Raw genomic sequence first — 25618 nt, 5'->3', positions numbered from 1 at the left:
TTAAAAACGTCTGAGACATTACTATCTGTCATTAGAATCCTAACTGTCGATCAAACCTCCTCCCTCTACCTCCTTCCCCAAACTCCCTTCTTCCTTTGCCCTCCTTATTATCGTCTTTTGTTAATTTATGTTTTTTTTAAATGTCAATTTGTAATTTATGTTTTTTTAAATGTTCAAGTACTATCAACCCTCTGATTGCAAACAGCTATATATGGTATCAAACGTTTTGATCAATATTACTAGTCCGTTTTTGGTCGGTTGGAAGATATTGCTTTTTAGCAATAAGCCCGCCAATGTACTTTTTATTTTCTGTACATGAAGTTTAAATAAATAAATAAATAAATATATAATTATCTACTATGTGAACAAACCCAGTGCTGTAAACATAAATTTGGACACATTTGTATACATTTTACTTGTATACATTCATTTAAATCACAATTTATATATATTTATAGCTTTTTGTATGTTTCTTATTATTATTATTATCGATGTATGAATACGAGTTTATTTCTGAATATCCAATATTTTCCACCCCCCTATATATGCGTTAGGGGATGTTTATTGTGTTCGTTTTGAAAGACGCTCACTGATGTGGCAAATTCGACGGAATATTTTGAAGTCCCAAGGTATTATTTTCGCAGGCTTCGCGGCAAAATTCGCTCGTATAAGGTATAAAAGAGAAATTTCGCTGCGTCATCCTTTCAATCTGCCTTGAATTCTAAGTGCTGGAGAATTGTGGTCGAGGGTAGTAAAAATTTACTCTTTCTCTGTAACTCTATTTTGGGCCATATTTTTACGACAATAAGGGTGTACATCACAGACATTTTTGGCTACAAAAAGGGTTGTTAATTTGTCGAGGTTTTTCCGAAAAATTCGCAAGAAAACGGATTAAAAAAATTACAAAATTTTAAGTCTGTCATAAGTTTGATCAATATATCTAAGAGTTTTACGTTAAATGATGAGGGGAGTGTTACCTTTTGTATTAAATGTCAAATCAAATACTGATTTTTGAGTATACTCAGTTGTATTTTATTATTAAAAAAACATACAAAAATCAATTTTGTGGCAATTGTTATGGCATTTTTAAGCAAATGCTTTTTTTTGAAAATGCCATAAAGAGGTGTAACTATTGTCAAAAAATTGATTAATGTGTTTTTTTAAACAATAAAATTCCAACTTAGTAGACTCAAAAAATCATTGTTTGATTTGAAACATATATTTATCTATGCAGTTTGTAGTAGTTGTACACCTGTTGATGAGAACACCTATAATTCTTGAAACTAGTTGTGTTTACATATACAAACTCAAATAAGTGGTCTCAAAAAAGTGTTTTATATTTTACACATATACATATTTCAGAAATTCTTCATAAATATCTAAATATTGATGAATAAAAGTATTGAATAAGATTTTTAGAAGTTTTGAGTATTTATAAAAGTTATTACCTATCGTTGAATGGTTTAAGTGACACCTAATAAAATCATTTTAAAAAATAGACTTCACTGCTGAGACACCTAACACATTATGGATGTTTTTAATTTAATTTAATATTGTTTATTTATTTTATTTTTTGACATCTCATCAAAGATGAAGAAGAATATGGAAGTCTGGGCATTTACGGGGCTTACGACCGTCATAGGCTGGTTTAAGTGATCACTTTACACACGTGTAACATTCACCAATTCTATCCATTATTGACAACCACACTACTCAATATGAGATATAAAAAAATAATATGAAAATAACTCCTGTAATTGGAGATAATCCAGATTTTGTGAACAAGTATTTGGACACACTCAAAATGTTGTAAATAAATTATCTGGTCAAATTATAAGCTTAATAATAAAAATGAAAATGGTATTTTCTGGCGTTTCTCATGTATGTGATTATAATCCAGGATTCGTATCTCACATACTAATATAAGAGTTTCTGCTTAATAAAAAGCTTCTTTACATCTCACCAATAGATGTCTCTAGTGAAGTTCTAGTGATTCATGAACAAGGTTCCTAAATTGGTTCATTTACATAAAACTTCCAAGAATTTGAGTAGTGTGGTTGTCAATAATGGGTAGAATTGGTGAATGTTGCACGTGTGTAAAGTGATCACTTAAACCAGCCTATGACGGTCGTAAGCCCCGTAAATGCCCAGACTTCCATATTCTTCTTCATCTTTGATGAGATATCAAAAAATAATATGAAAATAACTCCTGTAATTGGAGATAATCCAGATTTTGTGAACAAGTATTTGGACACACTCAAAATGTTGTTTATTTATAATAAGGATAATTAACGAATATATTATAATTATGTTATGTAAGTCGATATTCATATCGCATTGTTGTCCCAATTTTCACATTATTTGTCTTTCACATAATTCGGACTTGAGCTTTGATCTTTCCCTTTACCCCCTTTCGTCTCTCTTCCAGATATTTATATTTCATGACATATCACTCACTCCTTTCAAGAACGTCGTAAATCAAAAATCGTCAATTTTCAGTTGTGCGTGTTTTCGAAATGTCCAGAAAATGTACTATATCCTAGCAAAAGCGGCATATTTTAACTTAATATTTACCCGCTACAGGGCAGAAAGTGTTGTTTTTGCGTTTTGAAGAACAGGTATTGCTTAGTAATTTTTTTGAATATACCTAATATTTTTCAAATGGAGAAAAAACATTCAAGTTTACCTTAAAAGATCTGTTGTACAGTAAAAAGTTCAATAAGTTGTTTGATATTTATTTTTAATACATTGTATTATATATTAAAACTTTAAAAATGTTCTCATGAAAAATCAATTTTTTTGATTTATGACGTTCTTGAAAGAAGTGAGAGATATGTGAAATTTTGTAACTGGAATGTTACAAATACCTGTTTTGTTGTTACTAATTAATGTTAGTATATAAATTTAACTGTACTGTAAAATTTCCGAAATAAAAGAAAAATAAAAAAAAATAAAAAAGGATTGGCCATTTGGCCATCAAGGCTTCTCTTGGGACCACCAAGGAAGGCGTAGCAGCTAGCCTGGAGCGCTAACGGGTACCCATACATCTTATTAAAAATTCTGTTGACATTTTTCATCAACGCTAAAAGGATGTAGCCGGTTTTGAAATAAATAATTCAAGCGGCGTCGATACGGTTTGAAATCATTGTTAAATATCAACCCTTTGTTGCGCTCCTGCGCAAAGATCTATTATTCAAATCCCAAATTATTCAGAATGCTGAACGCAAATTCATTCCAATCCAGTTTCACCAAACGTAGATACAGTTTAACAAAATGTAGATACAGTTTTATAAAATGTTGGTACAGTTTGACAAAAAGTAGATACAGTTTTGAAAAACGTAGATATAATAAACATAATAACAATAAACCCTTATCCGCACCCAATGGTGCATAGGGCACTGTTTCATATAAACGCAGTGTTATCTTGATCGTTTACACATGAAGGAAAGGTGATCAGCCCTCCGCTTCAGGTACCAGTCCAGGGTAATATTGAATAAATATTACAGTGAAAAAAACATTTTTATTTATTTGATCCCCCCTGGGAATCGAACCCGGGACCTCCAGAATGGTAGCCGAGCGTACTGACCATTATACTACGGAGGCGGTCACAATATATAGGTAGATATAGGGTGACAAAACTTAGATACAGATTCACGAAATGTGAATATTTTTTTATGACATCTCATCAAAGATGAAGAAGAAGATGGAAATCTGGGCATTTACGGGGCTAACGACCGTCATAGGCTTGTTAAAGTGATCACTTTACACACGTGTAACATTCACCAATTCTATCCATTATTGACAACCACACTACTCAAATTATTGGAAGTTCTATATTCTTATTTGAACCAATTTTGAAACATTGTTCTTGAATCACTAAACTTCACTAGAGACATCTATTGGTGATATGAAATGAAGCTTTTTATTGAGCAGAAACTCTTTTATTTTATTTGTATAATCCAGGATTCGGACCTTACATACTAATATTCCATCTTTGATGAGATGTCCAAAAATAATATGAAAAATATCTTCTATAATTAGAGATAATCCAGATTTGTGAGCAAGTATTTGAACACACTCAAAATGTTGTAAATGTAGATATAGTTTAACAAAACCTAGATACAGTTTCACAAAATGTAAATATAGTTTAACAAAACGTACGTACAGTTTCACAAAGCGTAGATATGATTTCAAAAAACGTTGATACTGTTTCACAAAGTGGAGATACAGTTTAACAAAATAAAGATATAGTTTCACAAAACGAAGATAAGAGATGGTTTAAATTCCACTAAAACAACGTTCCACTAGATAACTTGATACTCTTTTTCTTCTTCTTCTTCCCCTTGGTGTAAGCCTTGTGGTAACTTGTAACATGATACTTGTTCAAGCGATTTGATTCATTCACTATATTGAGTGTGTGATACAGTTTCACAAAATGTAAATATAGTTTAACAAAACGTACGTACAGTTTCATAAAGCGTAGATATGATTTCAAAAAACGTTGATACAGTTTCACAAAGTGGAGATACAGTTTAACAAAATAAAGATATAGTTTCACAAAACGAAGATAAGAGATGGTTTAAATTCCACTAAAACAACGTTCCACTAGATAACTTGATACTCTTTTTCTTCTTCTTCTTCCCCTTGGTGTAAGCCTTGTGGTAACTTGTAACTTGATACTCATTCAAGCGATTTGATTCATTCACTATTTTAGGTGTATTCAAATCCTTGTTTACAAATCTGATTTAAAAAACAACAATTCACTGATTCACTGTCATATTGTCTGCAACAAACATTTGTTTAGTGACTTTATAGATAGTGGAAGACGCAGAAGGCTAATCCCTCTTAAAAACAGGCCACAAGGCCAACACCAAGAACAAGATGGCATTTTTGCGAGTCAGTTTTTTTAATAATTACATTTTCCAAACGAATTCATACAATTTCACATTGTTGTTTTTTTCTTTTCAAAGAACCCATTATTATTCAAATTATTCAATTCATCATCCCTCGATCCTAACTTTCAGCGCGCCTCATTTATTTCTGCGGAATTGAAAAAAATAATTCAATTTTGTAATGTATTTCGTCGTCCTTTTGTTTATAAGGCCGTGTCGCGCTAGGGGGTGATTTCGCTTGGAGAGGGTTGGCTTTTCAACCCTATGGGGGTGTCAAAATCGCCAATTACTGGGTTTATCTTGTAAGCATCAATGTCGTGGCCTGCCAAATTGTAATTAACGAGATGATTTTCAGAAATTTACGACAGAGCTATGTGGGTGTTGGATGAGCTAAAAACAGTATTTTTTGTGTATGATATCCTATTATTTTTTTGACATCTCATCAAAGATGATGAAGAATATGGAAGTCTGGGTGTTTACGGGGCTGACGACCGTCGTAGGTTGGTTTCAGAGATCACTTTACACACGTGTTACGTTCATCAATTCGACCCATTTTTGACAACCACACAACTCGAATACTTGGAAGCTCTATATATATGAACCAATTTCGAAACACTGTTCTTGAATCACTAGAACGTCACTATAGACATCTATTGGAGAGATGAAAAGAAGCTTTATAGAACAGAAACTCTTTTATTAGTATGTGTGGTCCGAATCCTGGATCCATGAGAAACACCAGAAATTTTCTTTTTCATTTTTATTGTAATAGCTTATTATTTTACCAGTAAATTTATTTAAAACATTTTGAGTGTGTCCAGATACTTGTTCACATATCTGGATTATCTCCAGTTAAAAAAGATATTTTTAATATTATTTTATAATATCTCATCAAAGTTGAAGGATTATATCCTCATTTTCCATCCATTAAATCAAGAAATTTAATTTTTATTTGAAATAATGGTTTCATAAAACGAATTACTTCGATAGTATAGTTACACTAAAACTCCTGTATAAAATATTATCTACTGACACTTCGTGATGGAATTGCATTTTTAATATATTATTAGATTAAAACCAATATTTTTAGCTTTTCCACTTTATTTTTATTTGACCAGCGACCGGGTTTCGTCGTTACCGACGTCGTTACCACCAGTCTGATGATGTCGGTAACGACGAAACCCGGTCGCTGGTCAAATAAAAATAAAGTGGAAAAGCTAAAAATATTGGTTTTAATCTAATAATATATTAATCCTGTATAAAACGTTAGTAACGAGTCGATTGGAATCAAATTCATCATTTTGGTCACCCATTACACGGTACACGTTACAATCATGGGTAGAATTGGTGAATGTTACACGTGTGTAAACTGGTTTACACACGTGTAACGTGTGTAAACCAGCCTGTGCGGTCGTTAGTCCCGTAAAAGCCCAGACTTCCATATTCTTCTTCATCTATGATGAGTAAAAAAACGTAAAAACATGTCCTAAATGAAGAAAATGTAGATTTGTGATCAAGTACTCGGACACACTTAAAATGGTTTGAGATTAAAATACAATGTTTGTTCGTATAGCTTGTCATTTTTTATGTTATTTATTGATTCGGCATTAACTTTGTGGAATGACATGTTGATTATTATTTTTTTTTATTTATTTTTATTTTTAAATTAAAACTAACTAACTAACTAACTAACCATCACGCCGCTTCCCCGCAGGGGTAGGCAGATAGAATAGAGCGCCACACCACTCTGTCCTTGCAAACATTCTTCGCCTCTTCCACGTTCATGCATCTCCTCATACATACCCGCCGATTGTTACGACTCCTAACCTGACCACTTTCAAATATTTGGCATACCTGACTGTCACATGTTTTTCTCGGTCTTCCTCTGCTTCTTTTTCCGCTAACATTCGCCTCATAAATTTGTTTTACCGTTCTTTCCTCGCCCATTCGTTCTACATGTCCAAACCATCTCAACACACCTTTCTTAATTTTATCGATAGTGTTTATCTCAGCTTTGCATTCCTTCTTTATTTCACTATTCGCACATCTATCATACTGCATTCAGTCTACTCTCATCCTTCGTTTGCCAACTCCATATTTCACTTCCATACATTAGAGTTGGAACCAGGACTCCGTTATGCACTGCCAGTTTAAATTAAACACGTGAATATACTACTTTAATGAGTTTTATTTATATATACGACTAGTTTCGAAAACTTATAGATGTTTTTATCTTCTGGTACAAATTAAACTAACGAACAAAAAATATATAAAGGGGTATATATGATACTTTTTTTTAAATTCAGATAAAACGATAATGAATAATATACTGTTTCTAAATACGTCACCATTATCAAATATGTTTCCTTTTACAAAAAATCTTGATCCGAAACCCCCCTCCCTTCCCTATATTTATTAACCTATATATACCCCTAAGTATATTTTTGTTAAATTTGTACCAGAAGATAAAAACATCTATAAGTTTTCGAAACTAGTCGTATTTAAATAATAATAAAATAATAAAACCCTCATCCGCACCCCAATGGTGCATAGGGCACTGCTTCATATGAACACAGTGTTATCTTGATCGTTTACACACGAAGAAAGGTGATCAGCTCTCCGCTTCAGGTACCAGTCCAGGGTAATATTGAATAAATATTACAGTGAAAAAATCACTTATATTTATTTGATCCCCCCTGGGAATCGAACCCGGGACCTCCAGAACGGTAGCCGAGTGTGCTGACCATTACACTACGGAGGCGGACAGACGTCGTATTTAAATATAAATAAAAATCATTGAAGTGGTATATTCAAGTGTTTAGTTAAAAAAAATTAAAGTCATTACTCAAATCAAATTTGAATTATTTAAGGGGTGGAAGTTTCACGAAACATCCCCTAAAATGAACGCAGTGTTTAAACCGATAATTTGGTAGGGGAATGACTCATTAAATACTTAATGAGCATCCAATTCTGATTGCTTAAACAAAACGGTAAACAATTTTGATCACACTGACTATATAAACTCCATTTTAATACAATTTCTTCATGACCAATGACAAGCTTTATCATTAATTGATTTGCCATGAACTTTAAAAAACAACTTGATAATACGAATAAAATAAAATAGAACACTTGAATATACTCGCAGAGGTAGGCAGAGAGAATAGGACGCCACACAACCCTGTCTTTGCAAACATTCTTCGCCTCTTCAACGTTCATGCATCTCCTCATGCATACCCGCCGATTGCTACGACTCCTAACCTGACTACTTTCAAGTATTTGGCACACATGATCGTGCCATGTTTTTTTCCGTCTTCCTCTGCTCCTTTTTCTAATTAAATTCGCATCACAAATTTGTTTTACCGTTCTTTCCTCACTCATTCGTTCTACATGTCCAAACCATCTCAACGCACCTTTCTTGATTTTATCAATAATGCTTATCTCAGCTTTGCATTCCTTCCTTATTTCACTATTCGAATATCTATCATACATCGTTTTGTCACACATTCTTCTGAGAGATCGCATTTCGCCTGCATTCAGCGTACTTTCATCTTTCTTTTGATCCATACATTATATATTTCTTTTGATCCATATATTAAAGAAATTATAACGTGATTAGAAATGATATTTCCAAATGTGTTTTATAATTCAGAGCAGCTGTTTTTGACGCTACAGGTTACTCATAACCATCCATCTTTCTTATCGTTTCAGATCTTAACCCATCCCACCGCCTTCTACCCTCCAAAGTTGCATAAATTAATTTACATTTAACCTCCAAAAAATAAAAATCGTGTCGAAATTCGCTCGTACATTTTACGTTAAAAGCACAATATCGATAAGTAGCTCTCATCCCCGGCAGCTTTTTTCAGGCTTGTTCATTTTTTCAGGCTTGTCTTGTAGTACAAGTTTCCAGGGGTGGAACTTAATATATTAATTGTGTAGTATTATTTATTAATTATAATTAATTAATTTGTCACATTTGGACAAATTATAAATTAATTTGTCCGCCTCCGTAGTGTAATGGTGAGCACTCTCGGCTACCGTTCTGGAGGTCCCGGGTTCGATTTCCAGAGGAGGCTAAATGAATATAAGTGATTTTTTTCACTGAAATATTTATTCAACATATTACCCTGAACTGGTACCTGAAGCTGAGAGCTGATAACATTTTCTTCATGTGTTAACGATCAAGATAATACTGCGTTTATATAATGCAGTACCCTATGCACCATTGGGTGCAAATGAGGGTTAGAAGAAGATTTATTAATTTGTTATTATAATATTTAATATGTAAGAAAAGTATTCAGTATTTCTTGAATGTTTTCCGCAGATACTTTATGGCATATTTTATAAACTTTATAAAATTATTAACATTGTTTTAACCATTTGTTTATTAATACAATTTAACCTACCGGTTTCGACAAGAACCTTGTCATCATCTTGATAACGGTATTAGTATTATGTTAAAATTTTATTAATAAACAAGTGGTTAAAACAAAATAAATTAATTTTAAAAAGTTAATTCAGTATTTAATTAAATTATGTATTTATTTTTTTCCAATTTTTTTAGCTTGTAACTTGTATCTTTACACCAATTTTCCCCTTAACCAGATGTAGACTAACAAAACGTACCACTTCGCTTTCGGTTAAATTATGTACATGCGCTTAATTATCGAGCTGAATTCCAAATGAATATTATTGTACGTTTAAAGGTTTCTAATAACCCAGCCTTCGACCCACCGTACAGCCATTATACGCCCAGTCTATTATGTGAGTTGTTAACAAGTACATACTACCACGATGAAAGCGCTGGGAAAGCGTAAATGATAAAGGAAAACTTTAGAAAGCATTATAATTCCGCCCTACATAATTTTCAGTCGTTAAATACATTTTACTGACGATTATGACTAAGTTGACGTTCAAAATGGTTTATTTATAATATTCTTCACGACCCCAATGAATGCAGACAATACCTTAATAAAACCTTATCAGAAACCAATCATGTAATTTTTCTTTATCTACTGTTCTATATATCGTAGTCGTACAGGAGAAAGTGACCAACTAGCAAAACGTAAAATGTTCTGGGTAGCCAGTTAAGTCACTTTTGCTTGGCAAGAAAATAAACATCAATGCAGTTAGTCATTTTTAACAAGTCAATATATTATACTTCCATGTTTTAAATCGCTTTGGGATTTTTTTCAGGGCAATATTAAGCTAGTAAGATATCAAATAGTCAATGATCACGTTTATGTAAAAAATGCACTTGGTCACTTTCTCCTGTATGACTACGATATGTTGTTCGAATTCGAAACATCGCTTGAATTGACTAAAATTTCTCTAGAGACATCTATGCTTACATGAAAGAAGCTTTTTTTGAGCAGAAACTCTTTCATTTGTATGTGAGGTCCGAATCCTGGATTCTATTCACATACTTGAAAACGTTTAAAAATATGATTTTCAATTTATTTCATATTTTAATTTGACCAGTCAATTTTTTTACAACATTTTGAATGTGTCCTACCATTTGTTCACAAATCTGGATTATCTCCAATCAGGAGTTTTTTTCTTCTTACGAAAAAGTCTTTTTAAAAGCTATCCTCATCCCAACATATATGAGTGTTGTGAACATACACCTACTGTGTTACAAGTTTGATCAATATATCTAGAAGATTAAAAAAATTGAGTTGTGTGGTTGTCAATCATGGGTAGAATTGGTAAAGTTACCGGTGTGTAAAGTGATTCTTTAACCAAGCCAATAATGGTCGTAAGCCCTGAAAATGCCAAGACTTTATATTTTTCTTCTTCTTTGTTGAGATGTCAAAAAATTACTTACATATAACTCCATAGTGGAGAAAACCTAGATTCGTTAACTAAGTTTGGACACACTCAAAAATTTTGTGAATAAAAAATAACTGGTAAAATTATAAGCTACATTAATAAATGAAAATCTTGTTTTCGGCATATTGAACATGTTAGAAATGTGGGATTTTTCTTTTCAATTTTATCATACTGAGTCACAGCAATTGATAAATACTGAGAAATCACATTGCTTGACACAAAAACAGTTTTCTTGAGATATAAAAAAGCGGAGGGCTGATTACCTTTCCTTCATGTGTTAACGATCAAGATAACACTACGTTTATTTGTTATAAGGCTTTTCGCATCGTTGAGGTGCGGGTACGGGTATAAAGAGAAAGAAGAAGAATATTTAAAAAATATTGAAATAGATACAAAATTAGACAAATCCAAAATATTATGCATAAAAATGTGGTCTAATAAAAAGTAATAAAAAGTTGATGAAAATTGAAAATGATGCTTTCAGGCTAGTCTTCAAGTTCATAAAATAATTTTATAGAGATTTCAGATAAATTATATTGTTAGAAAAACCGTTATGAGAATTATTTCTTTAAAGCAAAGGAAATGAATGTCTAACAAGCGAAATGAACGAGTTTCTTAGTAGTTCGTTCCACTCGATAATTTGATATAACAAGTTATATAAAGCACTTAAAGATAGCGATGGGGTGAGTTTGAACAAGTTTCAGAGATTAAATTGAAAATAATAAACAATTTTTTGGCATGTTTTTGCAGCATTTTTACCTTTTTGAAACAAAACTTTTTTTTTGTATTTTCAACAACCTCTAAAAAATGTTTTGGGGGTGTTCCTCGTACCATGGACCAGGGCTGCTTCTTTCGGTGACTGAGATGATAAATAGCGAGAAGTATCACCAAATTCTACCGGAAAGATACTACCTGAGATTCAAAAACAAAAGTCAAATGGTAATGGAATATTTCAGCAAGATTTAACCCCCTGCCACAAATCCAAAAAAAAATTAAATTCTTCACACAAAAACAATGGACTGTGTTGGACTGGTCAAGAATTATGTCAGACGTAAATCTGATTGAAAATCTATCAGCAATATGTAAGAATCGGCTCTCCGAAATTGATTGCACTACGGTGGAACAGCTGATTTTTTCCAAAATTCAAGTATAGATTCGAGATGAAAAATTGCATTATCGTGCCAAAACCTTAGATAGAATAGATGCCAAGAAGAGTAATATCTTTGTTTATTGATTCGGCATTAATTCTGTGGAGTGACATGATTATTTTTATTAAATTAAACACTTGGATAATCCACTGATTTGAGTTTTATTTTTATTTATGACTAGTTTCGAAAACGACAATTGTTTTAATTTGTACCAGAAGATGAAAACAATTGTCGTTTTCGAAACTAGTCATAAATAAAAATAAAACTCAATTCAGTGGATTATTCAAGCGTTTAATTTAATGAAAGTAATATCTTTGATTGAGCCCAAATGAGATCATATTTAAAATTAATTTGTGATATAACTAATAAACAAAAGATTTTACAAAACTTTTTACGAAAATGCAACAAAAAAGTTTTGTTTCAATTAATCTGTTCGATACTGTATATAATAAGCAGGGTTAATAATAAATGCAATTCCAATCTACAAAAAAAGTGGCCAATAATTATATATGACCCAATATATTAAAATTAAAGTATGTACATATCTTTATAACGGACAACCTAATAGATTTCTTCTTAGTGGGCTACAATCATTGTGACGATTGGTTTGCTTCTGTCATGGTCAGTCACCACCCGTCTCTATTCTCCGCTCGCTGATAGGGTCGTTTCAACCCGAAGACGAGAAGAACTGACCCTAACAGTCGACAAAGACGTAAAATTATAATAAAGCCAGGAAGAAGAAGAAGAAAATATCGTGATGGAAACATCTAGTGAAAAACGAGAAATCCTGTCGAGATGGAATCATTTATTCCACTTCATTTAGAATACGAACACAAATTTATGAAATTCGTCAAAATTGCGGGCTGGAATGGAATGAAGATTTAGAAACGGAAATGAATTCTCATGATAATGTACAGAGGGATGGGAAAATTGAGAAATTTAAATTGAATATTATTATGAACGAAGAGATAAAGTATCTAGGTTGTTTACCATACAGCCGTAGAGACGTTTGCTTTCAGGAATTCCTGAAATATTGTAAATGGAAGCCGGCAAAAGTTTTGCAATATCTCCTACGCATAGTGTTTTCAGTAGGTACTTCCAAATTTTTGTTCAGAAATTCAGGATTTCTCTTTACTCAGGAGTTATTTCATTCCGGGTTTTTATTGAAACCTCAACATACAAGACTCCATTGTGTACTGCTTGTTTAGCTTTTGATGAAAGGTTTTTATTAGCTTTTAAAACGTTTAAGAGAAATATTGTTGTTGTCTATTTGAATATTTGATTAAGAAATGTAAGCTATAATATTTATTTATTGATTTGGCGTTTAATTTGCAGAACTGAAAATAACTCCTGTAATTTGAGATAATCCAGATTTTGAGAACAAGTATTTGGACACATTCAAAATGTTGTAAATAAATTATCTGATCAAATTATAAGCTTAATAATAAAAATGAAAATGGTATTTTCTGGCGTTTCTCATGTGTGTGATTATAATCCAGGATTCGGATCTCACATACTAATATAAGAGTTTCTGCTTAATAAAAAAGCTTCTTTACATCTCACCAATAGATGTCTCTAGTAAAGTTCTAGTGATTCAAGAACAAAGTTTCTAAATTGGTTCATATATATAGAACTTCCAAGAATTTGAATAGATTGGTTGTCAATGATGGGTAGAATTGGTGAATGTTACACGTGTGTAAAGTGATCACTTAAACCAGCCTATGACGGTCGTCAGCCCCGTAAATGCCCAGACTTCCATATTCTTCTTCATCTTTGATGAGATGTCAAAAAATAATATGAAAATAACTCCTGTAATTTGAGATAATCCAGATTTTGAGAACAAGTAATTGGACATACTAAAAATGTTGTTAATAAACTATTCTGTTTTGAATATTGAAAGCATTAACTGTTGGTTTTCCAATAAAAAAAAAATTAAATTTAATAAAAATTAAATTTACTGACCCTTATCATCAGCGCTGAACTCAGCTTCCATCTCTGCCTTACTGGCTTCAACTTCGACAACCTTTCCTCCACTCATCTTAGCTTCTTCTTCGACTTCACTCGCTTTTCCCTCTACGTCTGCCTGGCCCTCCTTCACTTCCTTGCCGTCTCCACTCTCAGTGACTGCCGTTAGTTCCTTCCTGGTCTTGTGACCCCGGAAGCAGGCTTGTATCTTGGTGACGGCTTTGAGGTCTTCTTCGTCGAAGATTTGATCTTCTATAGCAGTAGATTCCTCAGGTTTGGAAGTCACTATTTCCTCGGAAATGTCTTGGAGCTTTGCTGTAACAACGAAACGTACAATTTATCTATTTACTTTAATATCATGTATAGAAAAAAATTATATGTTCATTGGCGTGCTTAATAAAAATAAGCATTTCAATAATAAACAATAAACTATTCATATTATTTTTTGACATCTCATCAAAGATGAAGAAGAATATGGAAGTCTGGGTATTTAAGGGGCTGACGACCGTCATAAGCCGGTTTAAGTGATCACTTTATACGAACGAAGTTCTATATATATGAACCAATTTTGAAACGTTATTCTTCAATCACTAGAATTTCACTAGAGACATCTATTGGTGAGATGAAAATAAACTTTTTATTGAGCAGAAACTCTTTTTTTGGTATGTGAGGTCCGAATCCTAGATTATAATCACACACATGAGAAACGCCAGAAAATATTATTTTCATTTTTATAATTATTTAAGCTTATAATTTGACCAGATAATTTATTTACTACATTTTGACACACTCAAAATGTTGTAAAGATAGTAATGTCTCATACGTTTCTGTAAATTTTATTAAGTTATCAGTTTCTTGGATGAATTGATTTTTAATATAAAAAGCACTTTACAGTATTTTGAACGTGTCCAAATCAATGTTTATAAATCTGGGTGTGTCCATTTCATCGAATTTTGTCTCAAGTGCCAAAGAAATAAACTCAGCCAAAACTACAAAACGAGTTGGTGTGGGGAAGGTTTTCTTATAAAGGTGAGCTCAAGAGGCTGAAGTTGGATTGGTCTCGAAGCGAAGCTTAATTGAAAAGAGTTTAAGGAGAAACAGAGCTTTCAAAGCTTTATAAGTATTATGTTGAGTTTGTTTAAATCTGCGAATTCAAATTCCAGGTTTATCCACTTAGAAGTTATTTATATTGATATCTCAACAAAAAAGATGAAGAATATGATAATATTTTTATAGCTAACGGCCTGTCCAAGGCTGGTTTATTTTATCACTATATGTACCATATATGACCATTTTCTTATTAATCGATGACCTAATTCTTTGTATATATGTCATTCAAAATGAAAAAAAAAATAATCAGAGAAACATGTTAAAAAATATTTATAATAATACAAAAAAATTAAAATTAATTTTCATTTAAATGATTTCAATACATGTAATTTGCCTCTCTACGCCTAAAAAAGTTTCACTCTTAAAATATGAGTGAATCAAGATGATACATTTTTATAGATTTTTTTCCATATGATTTTTATTTGACCAGCGACCGGGTTTTATCATAATTGACATCACCAGTTTAATGATGTCAGCTACGACAAAACCCGATCACTGGTCAAATAAAATTTATGTGGAAAAAACTTTATAGTCATTATTTTATTCTATAATATGCAGTTACATTGATAAATAACAGTACAAAACTTCAAAATCAAAATCAAAACTTTATTCGTTTATCTTTGGCGCATCTCGTTTTTAAATAATTTAAATTTAAAACATGAAACAATACCAAAGCAAAACATTCATTTTCTCCCCCATCTGAAAAATAAGCGTTGACGTCTTTGCAACAGGTATTTTGGACGGAGTTATATCTTTCAGGCTGATAAATATCAGGTTTTATTTCGAAGGCTATTTTCATATTAAAAGATGAATTGAAAAAAGTAAAATAAAGGTCAAAATATGGTTGGCTCTAGATTAAAAGCGGTAAGCTGTAGAATTAAAAAAATAAAACATCAATGGAATTATTCGGAGGAAATTTCATGAAATTTCAGGCGGTAAAAGACCGCACTGAAAAAGCACAAAAGGAATTAAATTATGTCCCCGTGAATCCTCATTTTTCCAACAACCCTTGCCTAATTACCGGTACCTTTTAAATATTTAAGGCCTTCTTCGTATCCCGGGGTTAAATATTCATCTGAAAGAACATTCTGTGGGTTCGCAAGACAGATGTGGCCGAGAATTATACATTTTTCAGGAGAAAAAGTACAAAAAATAACAAACGCTTATTTCAGGCTTTGAATTATTTATTTTTCAGGAGTTTCCATCTGCAAATTCTATTTTCAGTGCGAAAACTTTCCAATTTCAAGAACTACTTGTATTTAAAAAAAAATACATCTACAATTTCGATTAAAACTTATAGTAGATTTCGTACGATGATGAATTTACAACCAGGGCAACATAATATAGTGGACTACAACGGACCAATCTCTATCAACTTTTTCAATTTAAATAATACTTGGTAAATACCACTTGTTTAAAATCTATTGTGACACGTGTTTCGATGTATTCCGCATAATTTTCAAACACCGTATGTGAAGCTAAGTCTTATTATTTTTTTGAGTTGTTAAAATAGTTCATTTAATGAAAGATGAAACACACCTACAGTTTTTTGGTTTATTTATTTATTCAAACTCCATGTACAGAAAAGAAGTAAGAACATTAGCGGGCTTCTTGCTAAAAAACAATATCTTCCAACCAACCAAAAACAGACATTTGATATTGGTCAAAACGTGTGATATATAAAGCTGATTGCAATCAGAGGGTAGATAATTGAACATTTAAATAATATTAATTACAAATTGATAATAATAAGGAAAGCAAAGGAAAAAGGGAGTTTGGAGAAGGAAGGTGGGCGAAAAACTACTAGGGAGGAAATGATGGACAGTTAGGATTCTAATTTTATTTGGCAATGTCATATATATTTATGAAAATACTCGAGAACTAAATACTGTCTCATCAAAGGCTGAAATTACAAACCGTTTACATTTTCATTTGCTGGTGTAGTTATTGAAACGGCGTGTCAAAAAATGATGTAACTTATGTAAAAAATAAACCAAAGTCATAGTACTAGCATTATTTTACTGATAACACTGGGCAACAATGATTTTGTAACTGAAATTTTGATGACTAATTTGGACTAAGTTAATCGTTTTTATTCAAAGTCTATATGGTGACAAGCTTGTACCACGTCAAGTTTTGATGTTAAAGTCATATTATTGTTTGTATGGACCCCATACGTTGAAACCGTAATAGTGGTTGGTATCTAGACATGTTTTAGTCTAAGGTCTAAGGGATTTTAAAAAAGTATCGATATTTCTAGAGTAACAGTGGAAATATATTAACTTATTAATATTTAATACGATGGCATAATATGTTTTTGTATATTTTTACATAAATAATAAGATAAACTTAAGTCAATTTCAGAATTATAAATATCCAAAACTAAAAAATCTGACGTGTTACATTTTTTTTGCTTTCAATGATTAAAGAAAACACTTAGTTTTTTACCACTTGAGTTTTATTATAGACTACATGTTTCAGAAGTTAAACTTCCATCATTCAGGTCTGTACAATAACTAATATGTAATATGAATGATGGAAGTTTAACTTCTGAAACATGTAGTCTTTAATAAAACTCAAGTGGTAAAAAACGAAGTGTTTTCTTTAATCATTGTAATATGTCTTACCACAAAGTTAATGCCGAAACAAAAATAATTTTTTTTGCTTTCGTTTTTGAATTCAGCCATGCAAAGTGCATAAAGATCAGGTATTTTCATGTTAGTTACAAAATAAAAATTCCAAATTGTTGGCCACTGTAGTCTTCCATCATTTTACCACATAACAAAATTCAAGTAGAAAGCTCTTTTTTAAACGTATCAAAAGTCAGAATGTATACAAGTAAACAGTGTAAGCATCTGGTAGCTATGATACGGCAATAAAAACTTTTTATTTGTAAAGTTAAATAAGAAAATTCTTTATGGTTTTTCATCTTACCTGAAATAATTTTGTAATTACGAAACTTTATTACATCACGTGTACCTTTCAGGAAATATTAAAAGCTTACTGAAAGTATTAAATCGAAAAACGATAATTAAAAGTGGGATTAAAGGTTTACTTATACGTTTCACGAGTTGTATGAAAATTTAGGAAAGGCGGAGTAAGAAACTCGTTTAAAATTGTGAGATACTTCAGATATTTCAGTTCAAATTCCCTGTATATTAAATATTGAAGATGAGAAACATGTTACGTTACGTATCTATTATGATCTCTGCAAAGTGTGTTGATTATTTTTTATTAATTTACTTATTGCTTACAATATTTTGAGTGTGGCCATACTGAAAATATTGTAAGACGTAAAAATCTCGGTGAGATGTACATTTTTGTACAAAAAATTTAAATTAAAAAACATTGTTTATACAAAATAATAATAATGACATTTTAATTCATTCTTTCAAAATTGTTACATTCCGTAATAACTTTTTCGAATCAAATATCTCAAGGGCTGAAAGAGGAGAGAAGAAAAAACAATAAAGCCTTTAAATATTCATAACCCGACCCACTCTCTCTCAATTTATCACCCCCTTAAAATCGTCGAGGGTTATTTAACTAACCCGCCATCGGAATAATACTGAAAACTCGTCAGATTTTTGAATTTACCATAATACTTCCATTTTCATGGTCGGAATATAGAAAACTGAGGTGGGATTATGTACGACCCTTGATTTTTTTCATATGGTGTGTTTTTATCAACTCATACGTCACAGTGAAGTCATTCATGAAAATTTAGGTGTTATTTTTTTAAATATCTCAACAAGGATAAAGAAGAATATAAATAAATAAATAGAATGTTACCTTGTTGAAACACTGTTATTCAAAATATTATTTGAGTAATGATAACACGAAACACTCGTATAAGACGATTTTTGAGTTTATTAATGTAAATATGACTAGTTTTGAAAATAACAATATTTCTCATAATCAAGTTTTGTATTTTCATCTGTTGATGCAATTTTAATCAATTTAATGCATTTTATTTTTTGTTTCATATTATTTTTTGACATTTCATCAAAGATGAAGAAGAATATGGAAGTCTGGGCATTTGCGGGGCCGACGACCGTCATAGGCTGGTTTAAATGAGCACTTTACACACGTGTAACATTCACCAATTCTACCACATTGACAACCACAATATCCAAATTCTTGGAAGCTCTAAATGTATGATCTTATTTTGTAACATGGTTCTTAAATCACTTGAATTTCACATCTAGACATCTATTGGTGAAATGAAAAGAAGCTTTTTATTGAGCAGAAACATATATTTAAAATAGTACGAAAAATAACTCTTATAATTGGAGATATTCCAGTTTTGTGAAGAAGTATTTGAACACACTCAAAATGCTGTAAAATTTGTGTGTAATTGATTTGGCAAATAATTAACCTAATTATTTAAATGATAAAATGTTCAACTCCTTATAATTTTGATACTAATATCTTTGCTTTCCATGATTACGTCAATTAACAGTTTTATTAATATTCAATGTTGTAATATTTGTCAAGTTATAAACATAAATGATTACCTAAGTTAAAATACATTTATTCTAGATTTTTTTTTCAAAAACAAGATTTATCGATATAACTTAGAAACGCGTGCTGAGATAGTTTGGACATGTGGAACGAATGAGTGAGCAAAGAACGGTAAAACAAATTCATGAGGTGAATTTAATTGGAAAAAAAGGCAGAAGAAGACCGAGGAAATCTTAGAATGATCAGGTATGTCAAATACTTGAAAGCAGTCGGCCAGGAGTAGAAATAATTGGCAAGCGTGTACGAGGAGATGCAAGATAATGTGGAAGAGGCGAAAAATGCTTGCAAAGACAGATTACCCCTATGGTTCAAGCGGCATGTTGGTTAATTAGTAAGTTAGTTAGTCAGTTTATATTTATGTGTGTTTTTTTATATGCTTGTATACTATCAATACATTAAAACAATATTGCATACAAGAAAACATAATATTTTTTATTTATTTATTAATATAAGCTTTATAAAATTAAACACCTTTGTTTTAACCATTTTTTTATTATAAGTACACTTTTTAACCTACTGGTTTCGACAAGAACCTTGTCATCATCAGGGTTTATTAAATACTTAAACATTGAAATACTCAATTACATTCTCATACCAAAAGCTTCCACACAAAAGCAGAGCGTGGAAGCTTTTGGTAAGAGAATGTAATTTAGTATTTTAATGTTTTAGTATTTAATAAACTATGATGATGACAAGGTTCTAGTCGAAACCGGTTGGTTAAAAAGTGTACTTATAACAAAAAAGTGGTTAAAACAAAGGTATTTAATTTTATGAAGTTAAAATGTGCCACAAATTATCTGCGAATTTTATTATTATTTTTTTTAAATATAAAATAATAAAAAAAATAAGAAGAATAACTAGAAAAATAAAGAGAGGAAGAAGAAAGGGAAGAAGGAGGAAATGAAGGAGAACAAATAGAAGGAGAAGAATTAGAAGAAGACGAAGAAGATAAGATAGAAGAAGATGGCGAAAAATTATAACAAACAATTAATCAGGTTTTAATTTCACGACTTCTCGTTAATATCTGTTTATGTTCTAGCAAAAAGCAATTGGACTATCAAAACAAACAATTAATTTAGGAGCTATTGCCACTTACCGAGATGAATGAATCCCATAGAATCGTCAGTCGACAGCAAACGTATATTAATTGCCGAAATAATTAAGGAAACGAGTCCCCAAATATCTGTTATAGTATAATATAATTCCAGACATTAAAATAAAGGACATTTTGCTCACTCCTTTCAACAACGTCATAAATCGAAAAACATTATTTTTCAGAAGATCTTTTTTAAAGTTTAAGAATAAAATAAAATGTATTGAAATAAATATCAAGCCACTTATTGAACTTTTTATTGTGCAACAGATCTTTTAATGTAAAACCTGCAGGTTTTTTTTCCATTTGAAAAATATTTTGTTTATGTAAAAAAATAAGTAAACAATACCTTTTCTTCAAAATGCTAAACAATACTTCTTGCCCTGTAGCGGGTTAATATTAAATTATTTATTGAGTCGGCATTAACTTTGTGGAATTACATGTTGAATATTTTTTTTGAAATTACATCAAATATACCACTTTAATGAGTTTCATTTATAAAAACGGTTAGTTTCGAAAACTTACAGATGTTTTCATCTTCCGGTACAAATTAAAACTAATGAACAAAATATTAAGTAAAAAATTTTTTATTAATAGTTATATAAACAAGTTGAATAAGAGATATAAACAATTAATACATAAATAGAGCAATAATGCTTTTCAGGCACTGAAATTTCAGCAATTTTTATGACCGTATTTGAAGTTTTGTGTGTTATGTGTTTTATTGCGTAGTAGCGTTGCCTTCCAGATTCAATAAAGCCTGAATATATGGCACACAGCCTTCCGCTTGCAGGAAACTATTATGAAGAATGCTCTAGGAAATTTTATATTGAGAGTCATAAAGTTTTGTCAAATTTGTAATAATATGAAGAATCTTAGGGTCAAAATTATATTTCAAATTTTTATAAATGAATATTTTTGAAGTTTATAAAACAAAAACAAAAACTTTGTTTTAAACACTTTTTATTGGTACACTTTATCCAACCGGTTTCGACAAGAACCTTGTCATCATCAAGGTTTATGTTTTAAATTCTTAAACATTGAAATACTCATAGCTAATTACCCCTTTTTAATTAATTTGGTAAGTGAAGGGTATCTATGAGTATTTCAATGTTAAAGAATTTAGTAAATGAACCCTGATGATGACAAAGTTCTTGTCGAAACCGGTTGGATAAAGTGTACCAATAAAAGTGGTTAAAACAACCCTTTTTTAATTTATTTAGTTAGGGAAGGGTAATTAACTATGAGTATTTCAATATTTTAGAATTTACTTTATAAACCCTGATGATGACAAGATTTTTGTCGAATCCTGTTGGATGAAGAGTATCAATAAAAAAGGTTAAAACAAAGTTGTTTTATTTAATAAACTTTATAAAATGTGCCACAAAGTATCTGCGAAAAACATTAAAGAAATGAAATTTTATTTATATTTAATACTTTTTTATTAATTTAAAGGGCGACTAAAACTGTAAAGACGAATTGGTGGTATAAAAATTATTCTACCGGGTCCATTTCAAAATTTAGATTTCAATTAATTGGATCTTTTCATTAACTGACTAAATTGACTCGGCATTTCAATATTAATATTTTATGCTGGTATTTACTAAGTAAAACAAATTAAAAATGGATAGAAATATTGGTATTTACTATGTAAAACATAAATAAATAAAAAAATCTATGTTAAATATACTGATTTTTGTTTTTTAAAATCTTTAATATATATATATATATATATATATATATATATATATATATATATATATATATATATATATATATATATATATATATATATATATACATTTATATATATATATATATATATATATATATATATATATATATATATATATATATATATATATATATATATATATATATATATATATATATATATATATGTATATTTTTATTTTTTTTTTTTAATTTTTTTATTCATTTAATATATTTACATTTTTATTTATAACATAATAACATTTGAATCATTTATACATATGTAGAACTTTTATATTTCGATTCGCTGTGCCTCTCCATAAAAGAGTCTGTGCTCTTGTGCTTGGAAAGGGACTTACACTCGTGGTTTAATGTTATATAATAAAAGATATAATAGTTTTTTTAATATATTTTTTTAAAGATTTAAATGTATAGAGCTTTAATTTTTTTCTTGAGGATTTTTATATCATCTATTTTTTTTATTTCTTTAGGGAGTTTATTGTTTATATATATATATATATATATATATATATATATATATATATATATATATATATATATATATATATATATATATATATATATATATATATAGTTTTATGAATAAAAGAGGCTTGAATAATTCTCCTCAAGGTTTTAAAGAAAGAAAAATAATTACAAATTTGTAATTTTACTTTGCCGAGTCTATTTCAAAATTGAAATTCATATTTTTTTAGTCGATTTCAAAACAAGAATTAAATTTCATGAGTTTATTTCAAAATTCAAATAAAACTTTTTCGTTTTTATTTTAAAATTGAAATGAATTTTCATTGAGTGTATTACAAAATGCCGATTTCTCTTTATCGAGTCTAATAATACAGTAAAACAATTACTGACACTGAAACCATTATTCCGAGTCAGTAAATAAAACCAAATGTGTGTGTATTTTAATATGTTTCTTGATTACACCAACGAACGGAAATGGAATCGTACCGCGTTCTATTTTGGATACATAATCGGCGGCCATTTTGTACCACAACTTACAAAGTACTCCAATTTAAAATGCCATGATCGATTTTACAAACTTCCAAATTGCTTTGACTTTCAGCGAAAAAGTTTTGTATGAAGTATTGACGGTTTCAGTCACCTGGGTTGTATAGCTGGTGATGGACGAAAGAATGAAAAAATCGAATGAAATAACGACTAACAAAATTTTGAGAGTGTCCAAATACTTGTTAAAAAATCTGGATTATCTCCAATTATAGAAGTTATTTTCATATTATTTTTTGACATCTCATCAAAGATGCAGAAGAACATGGAAGTCTGGGCATTTACGGGGCTGACGACCGTCATAGATTGGTTTGAGAGATCACTTTACACACGTGTTACGTTCACTAATTATGCCCATTATTCACAACCGCACTACTCAAATTCTTTGAAGTTCTATACATATGAACCAATTTCGAAACGTTGTTCTTGAATCATTAGAACTTCACTAGAGACATCTATTGGTGAAATGAAAAGAAGATTTTTTCCGGTAAGGATCATGCATACATCTAAAAAAAAGAAGTTTTCTCTTAATGAAAACGTTCTCAACCCAACTATAGATGGATTCCGTAAACTCAAACGTCATGAGATAAAATGGTAAATGTTGCATGTGTGTAAAGTCATCACGTAACCAGCCAATGACAGGTCTTATGACATATAACCATACAGAAGGTCTATCATGAAGCCTAGATGCTTCTGCGTCAGATCTGGGAATGCGGTGGGACATCTTTTAGGTCTTATGACCTATGGAAATATCAGTCTTCCATATTCTTCTTCATCTATGTTAAGATATCAAAATATAAAAAAAAAACTAACTAAGTGGAACAACCTAGATTTGTGAACAAGTATTTGGACACACTTGAAAAATCGTGCACGTGTTAAATCATTTAACCCATTAACGCCCAGTCACAAGGTCAAAAACGACGCTGACGTCATAAATGAAGTCTGACATTCCATTTTCAAACTCGGCCCGGTTTACGAATTCAAACGGAATTCCAAATTCCATAAATCAGCGTAGATTCGAAAAGACGTAACCTGATTGGCCGAATCTGTATGCTAATTGGGCGGCCTTGTAGGGCACCCCTAGCGGACTATTCGAGAATTAGCATTTTACGAGTGTCGAAATTTTTTTAATCCCAAAACTTTGTAAATTAAAATTTTTAAGAAGGTAGATAGGTAGTTTTTTCACCGCGTCGGTGGTGTGAAGGTTAACACTTTGGCTACAATGCTGGAGGTCCTGATTCGATTCACAGGGAATAAGATAATATCTCATTGGATATTGATTATTAACTTATGGCGTAGAGACGTGGAATCTAACAGCAAGTCTTACTCATAAAATGAAAGTCACCCAGCGTGCTATGGAGAGATCCATGCTCGGAGTGTCGCCAAAAGATAGAATCCGAAACGAGGAAATACGCAGAAGAACTCGAGTAGTGGATGCTACCCAACGAATGGGCACACTCAAGTGGCAATGGGCAGGACATATCTGTCGAAGAGACGACGGTCGATGGGGAAGAAAGGTATTGGAATGGCGCCCAAGAACTGGCAAACGAAGCATCGGCCGACCCCCTACAAGATGGACTGACGATATAAGAAGAATAGCGGGAGTGACCTGGATGCGGAAGGCGGAGGATCCAAGAGGATGGAGACTCATGCGGGAGGCCTACGTTCAACAGTGGACGGACACAGGCTGATGATGATGATAGATTAGTTCCATGTGTCTGTAGGAGTTTTCCGAAGCGGGATTCTTCTACACCTTTAGCAAAAGTATTCTTGATTATTTTCTATTTTTGTTAATGTATACGATTTAAATTTAAGTTTGTAATGTGTATATTAACTATAAAAAAATAAATTGAATTGAAGTAATTTTGCCGCCTGCGTGGTGTGATGGTCAGCGTGTTTAGCTACCGTGCTCGAGGTCCCGGGTTCGATTTCCAGGGGGGGGGGTAAAGATAAATATTACTAATTTTACACTGCAATATTTATTTAATATTACCTTGAGTGATCATCTTACCTTTATGTTAGTAACGATCAAGATAACACTGCGCAATTATATGCAGTGCCCCATGAACCGTTGGATGAGGATAAGGGTTATAAGTAAAATAATTTGAAGCGCAAGGCTGTGATCATCTTTCGTTCGTGTATTTAACGATCAAGATAATACTGCTTCTATACGGTGCAGTGCCCTATGCACTATTATGTTTGGGATAAAGGATAACATTCAGATTTGGACACATTGTAAATATTGTAAGGTGTTCTTTATACTTCTTCGTCTTTGTTTAGGTATCAATTTAAATAACTCAATTGAAAACCTT

The 25618-nt window shown here is 31.2% G+C and overlaps 1 protein-coding gene across 1 annotated transcript in view; it reads right to left on the bottom strand.

Moving 5' to 3' along the window:
• The window catches only part of igl (IQ calmodulin-binding domain containing protein igloo), a 152919-nt gene that overhangs the window by 61714 nt on the left and 65587 nt on the right, over positions 1-25618 (bottom strand). Inside the window, exon 3 of the mRNA XM_088271919.1 lies at positions 13835-14152. Within this exon, the coding sequence (XP_088128045.1) occupies positions 13835-14152 (318 nt within the window). The remainder of the gene's footprint in view (positions 1-13834; positions 14153-25618) is intronic.

This window comes from Brachycentrus maculatus, unplaced genomic scaffold, assembly GCF_059751285.1.
Source record: "Brachycentrus maculatus isolate JH-2025_06_01 unplaced genomic scaffold, ASM5975128v1 h1tg000470l, whole genome shotgun sequence".
Lineage (NCBI taxonomy): Eukaryota > Metazoa > Arthropoda > Insecta > Trichoptera > Brachycentridae > Brachycentrus > Brachycentrus maculatus.
Note: the sequence above shows the minus strand (reverse complement) of the source record. Positions and strands in the feature narration are given on the sequence as shown.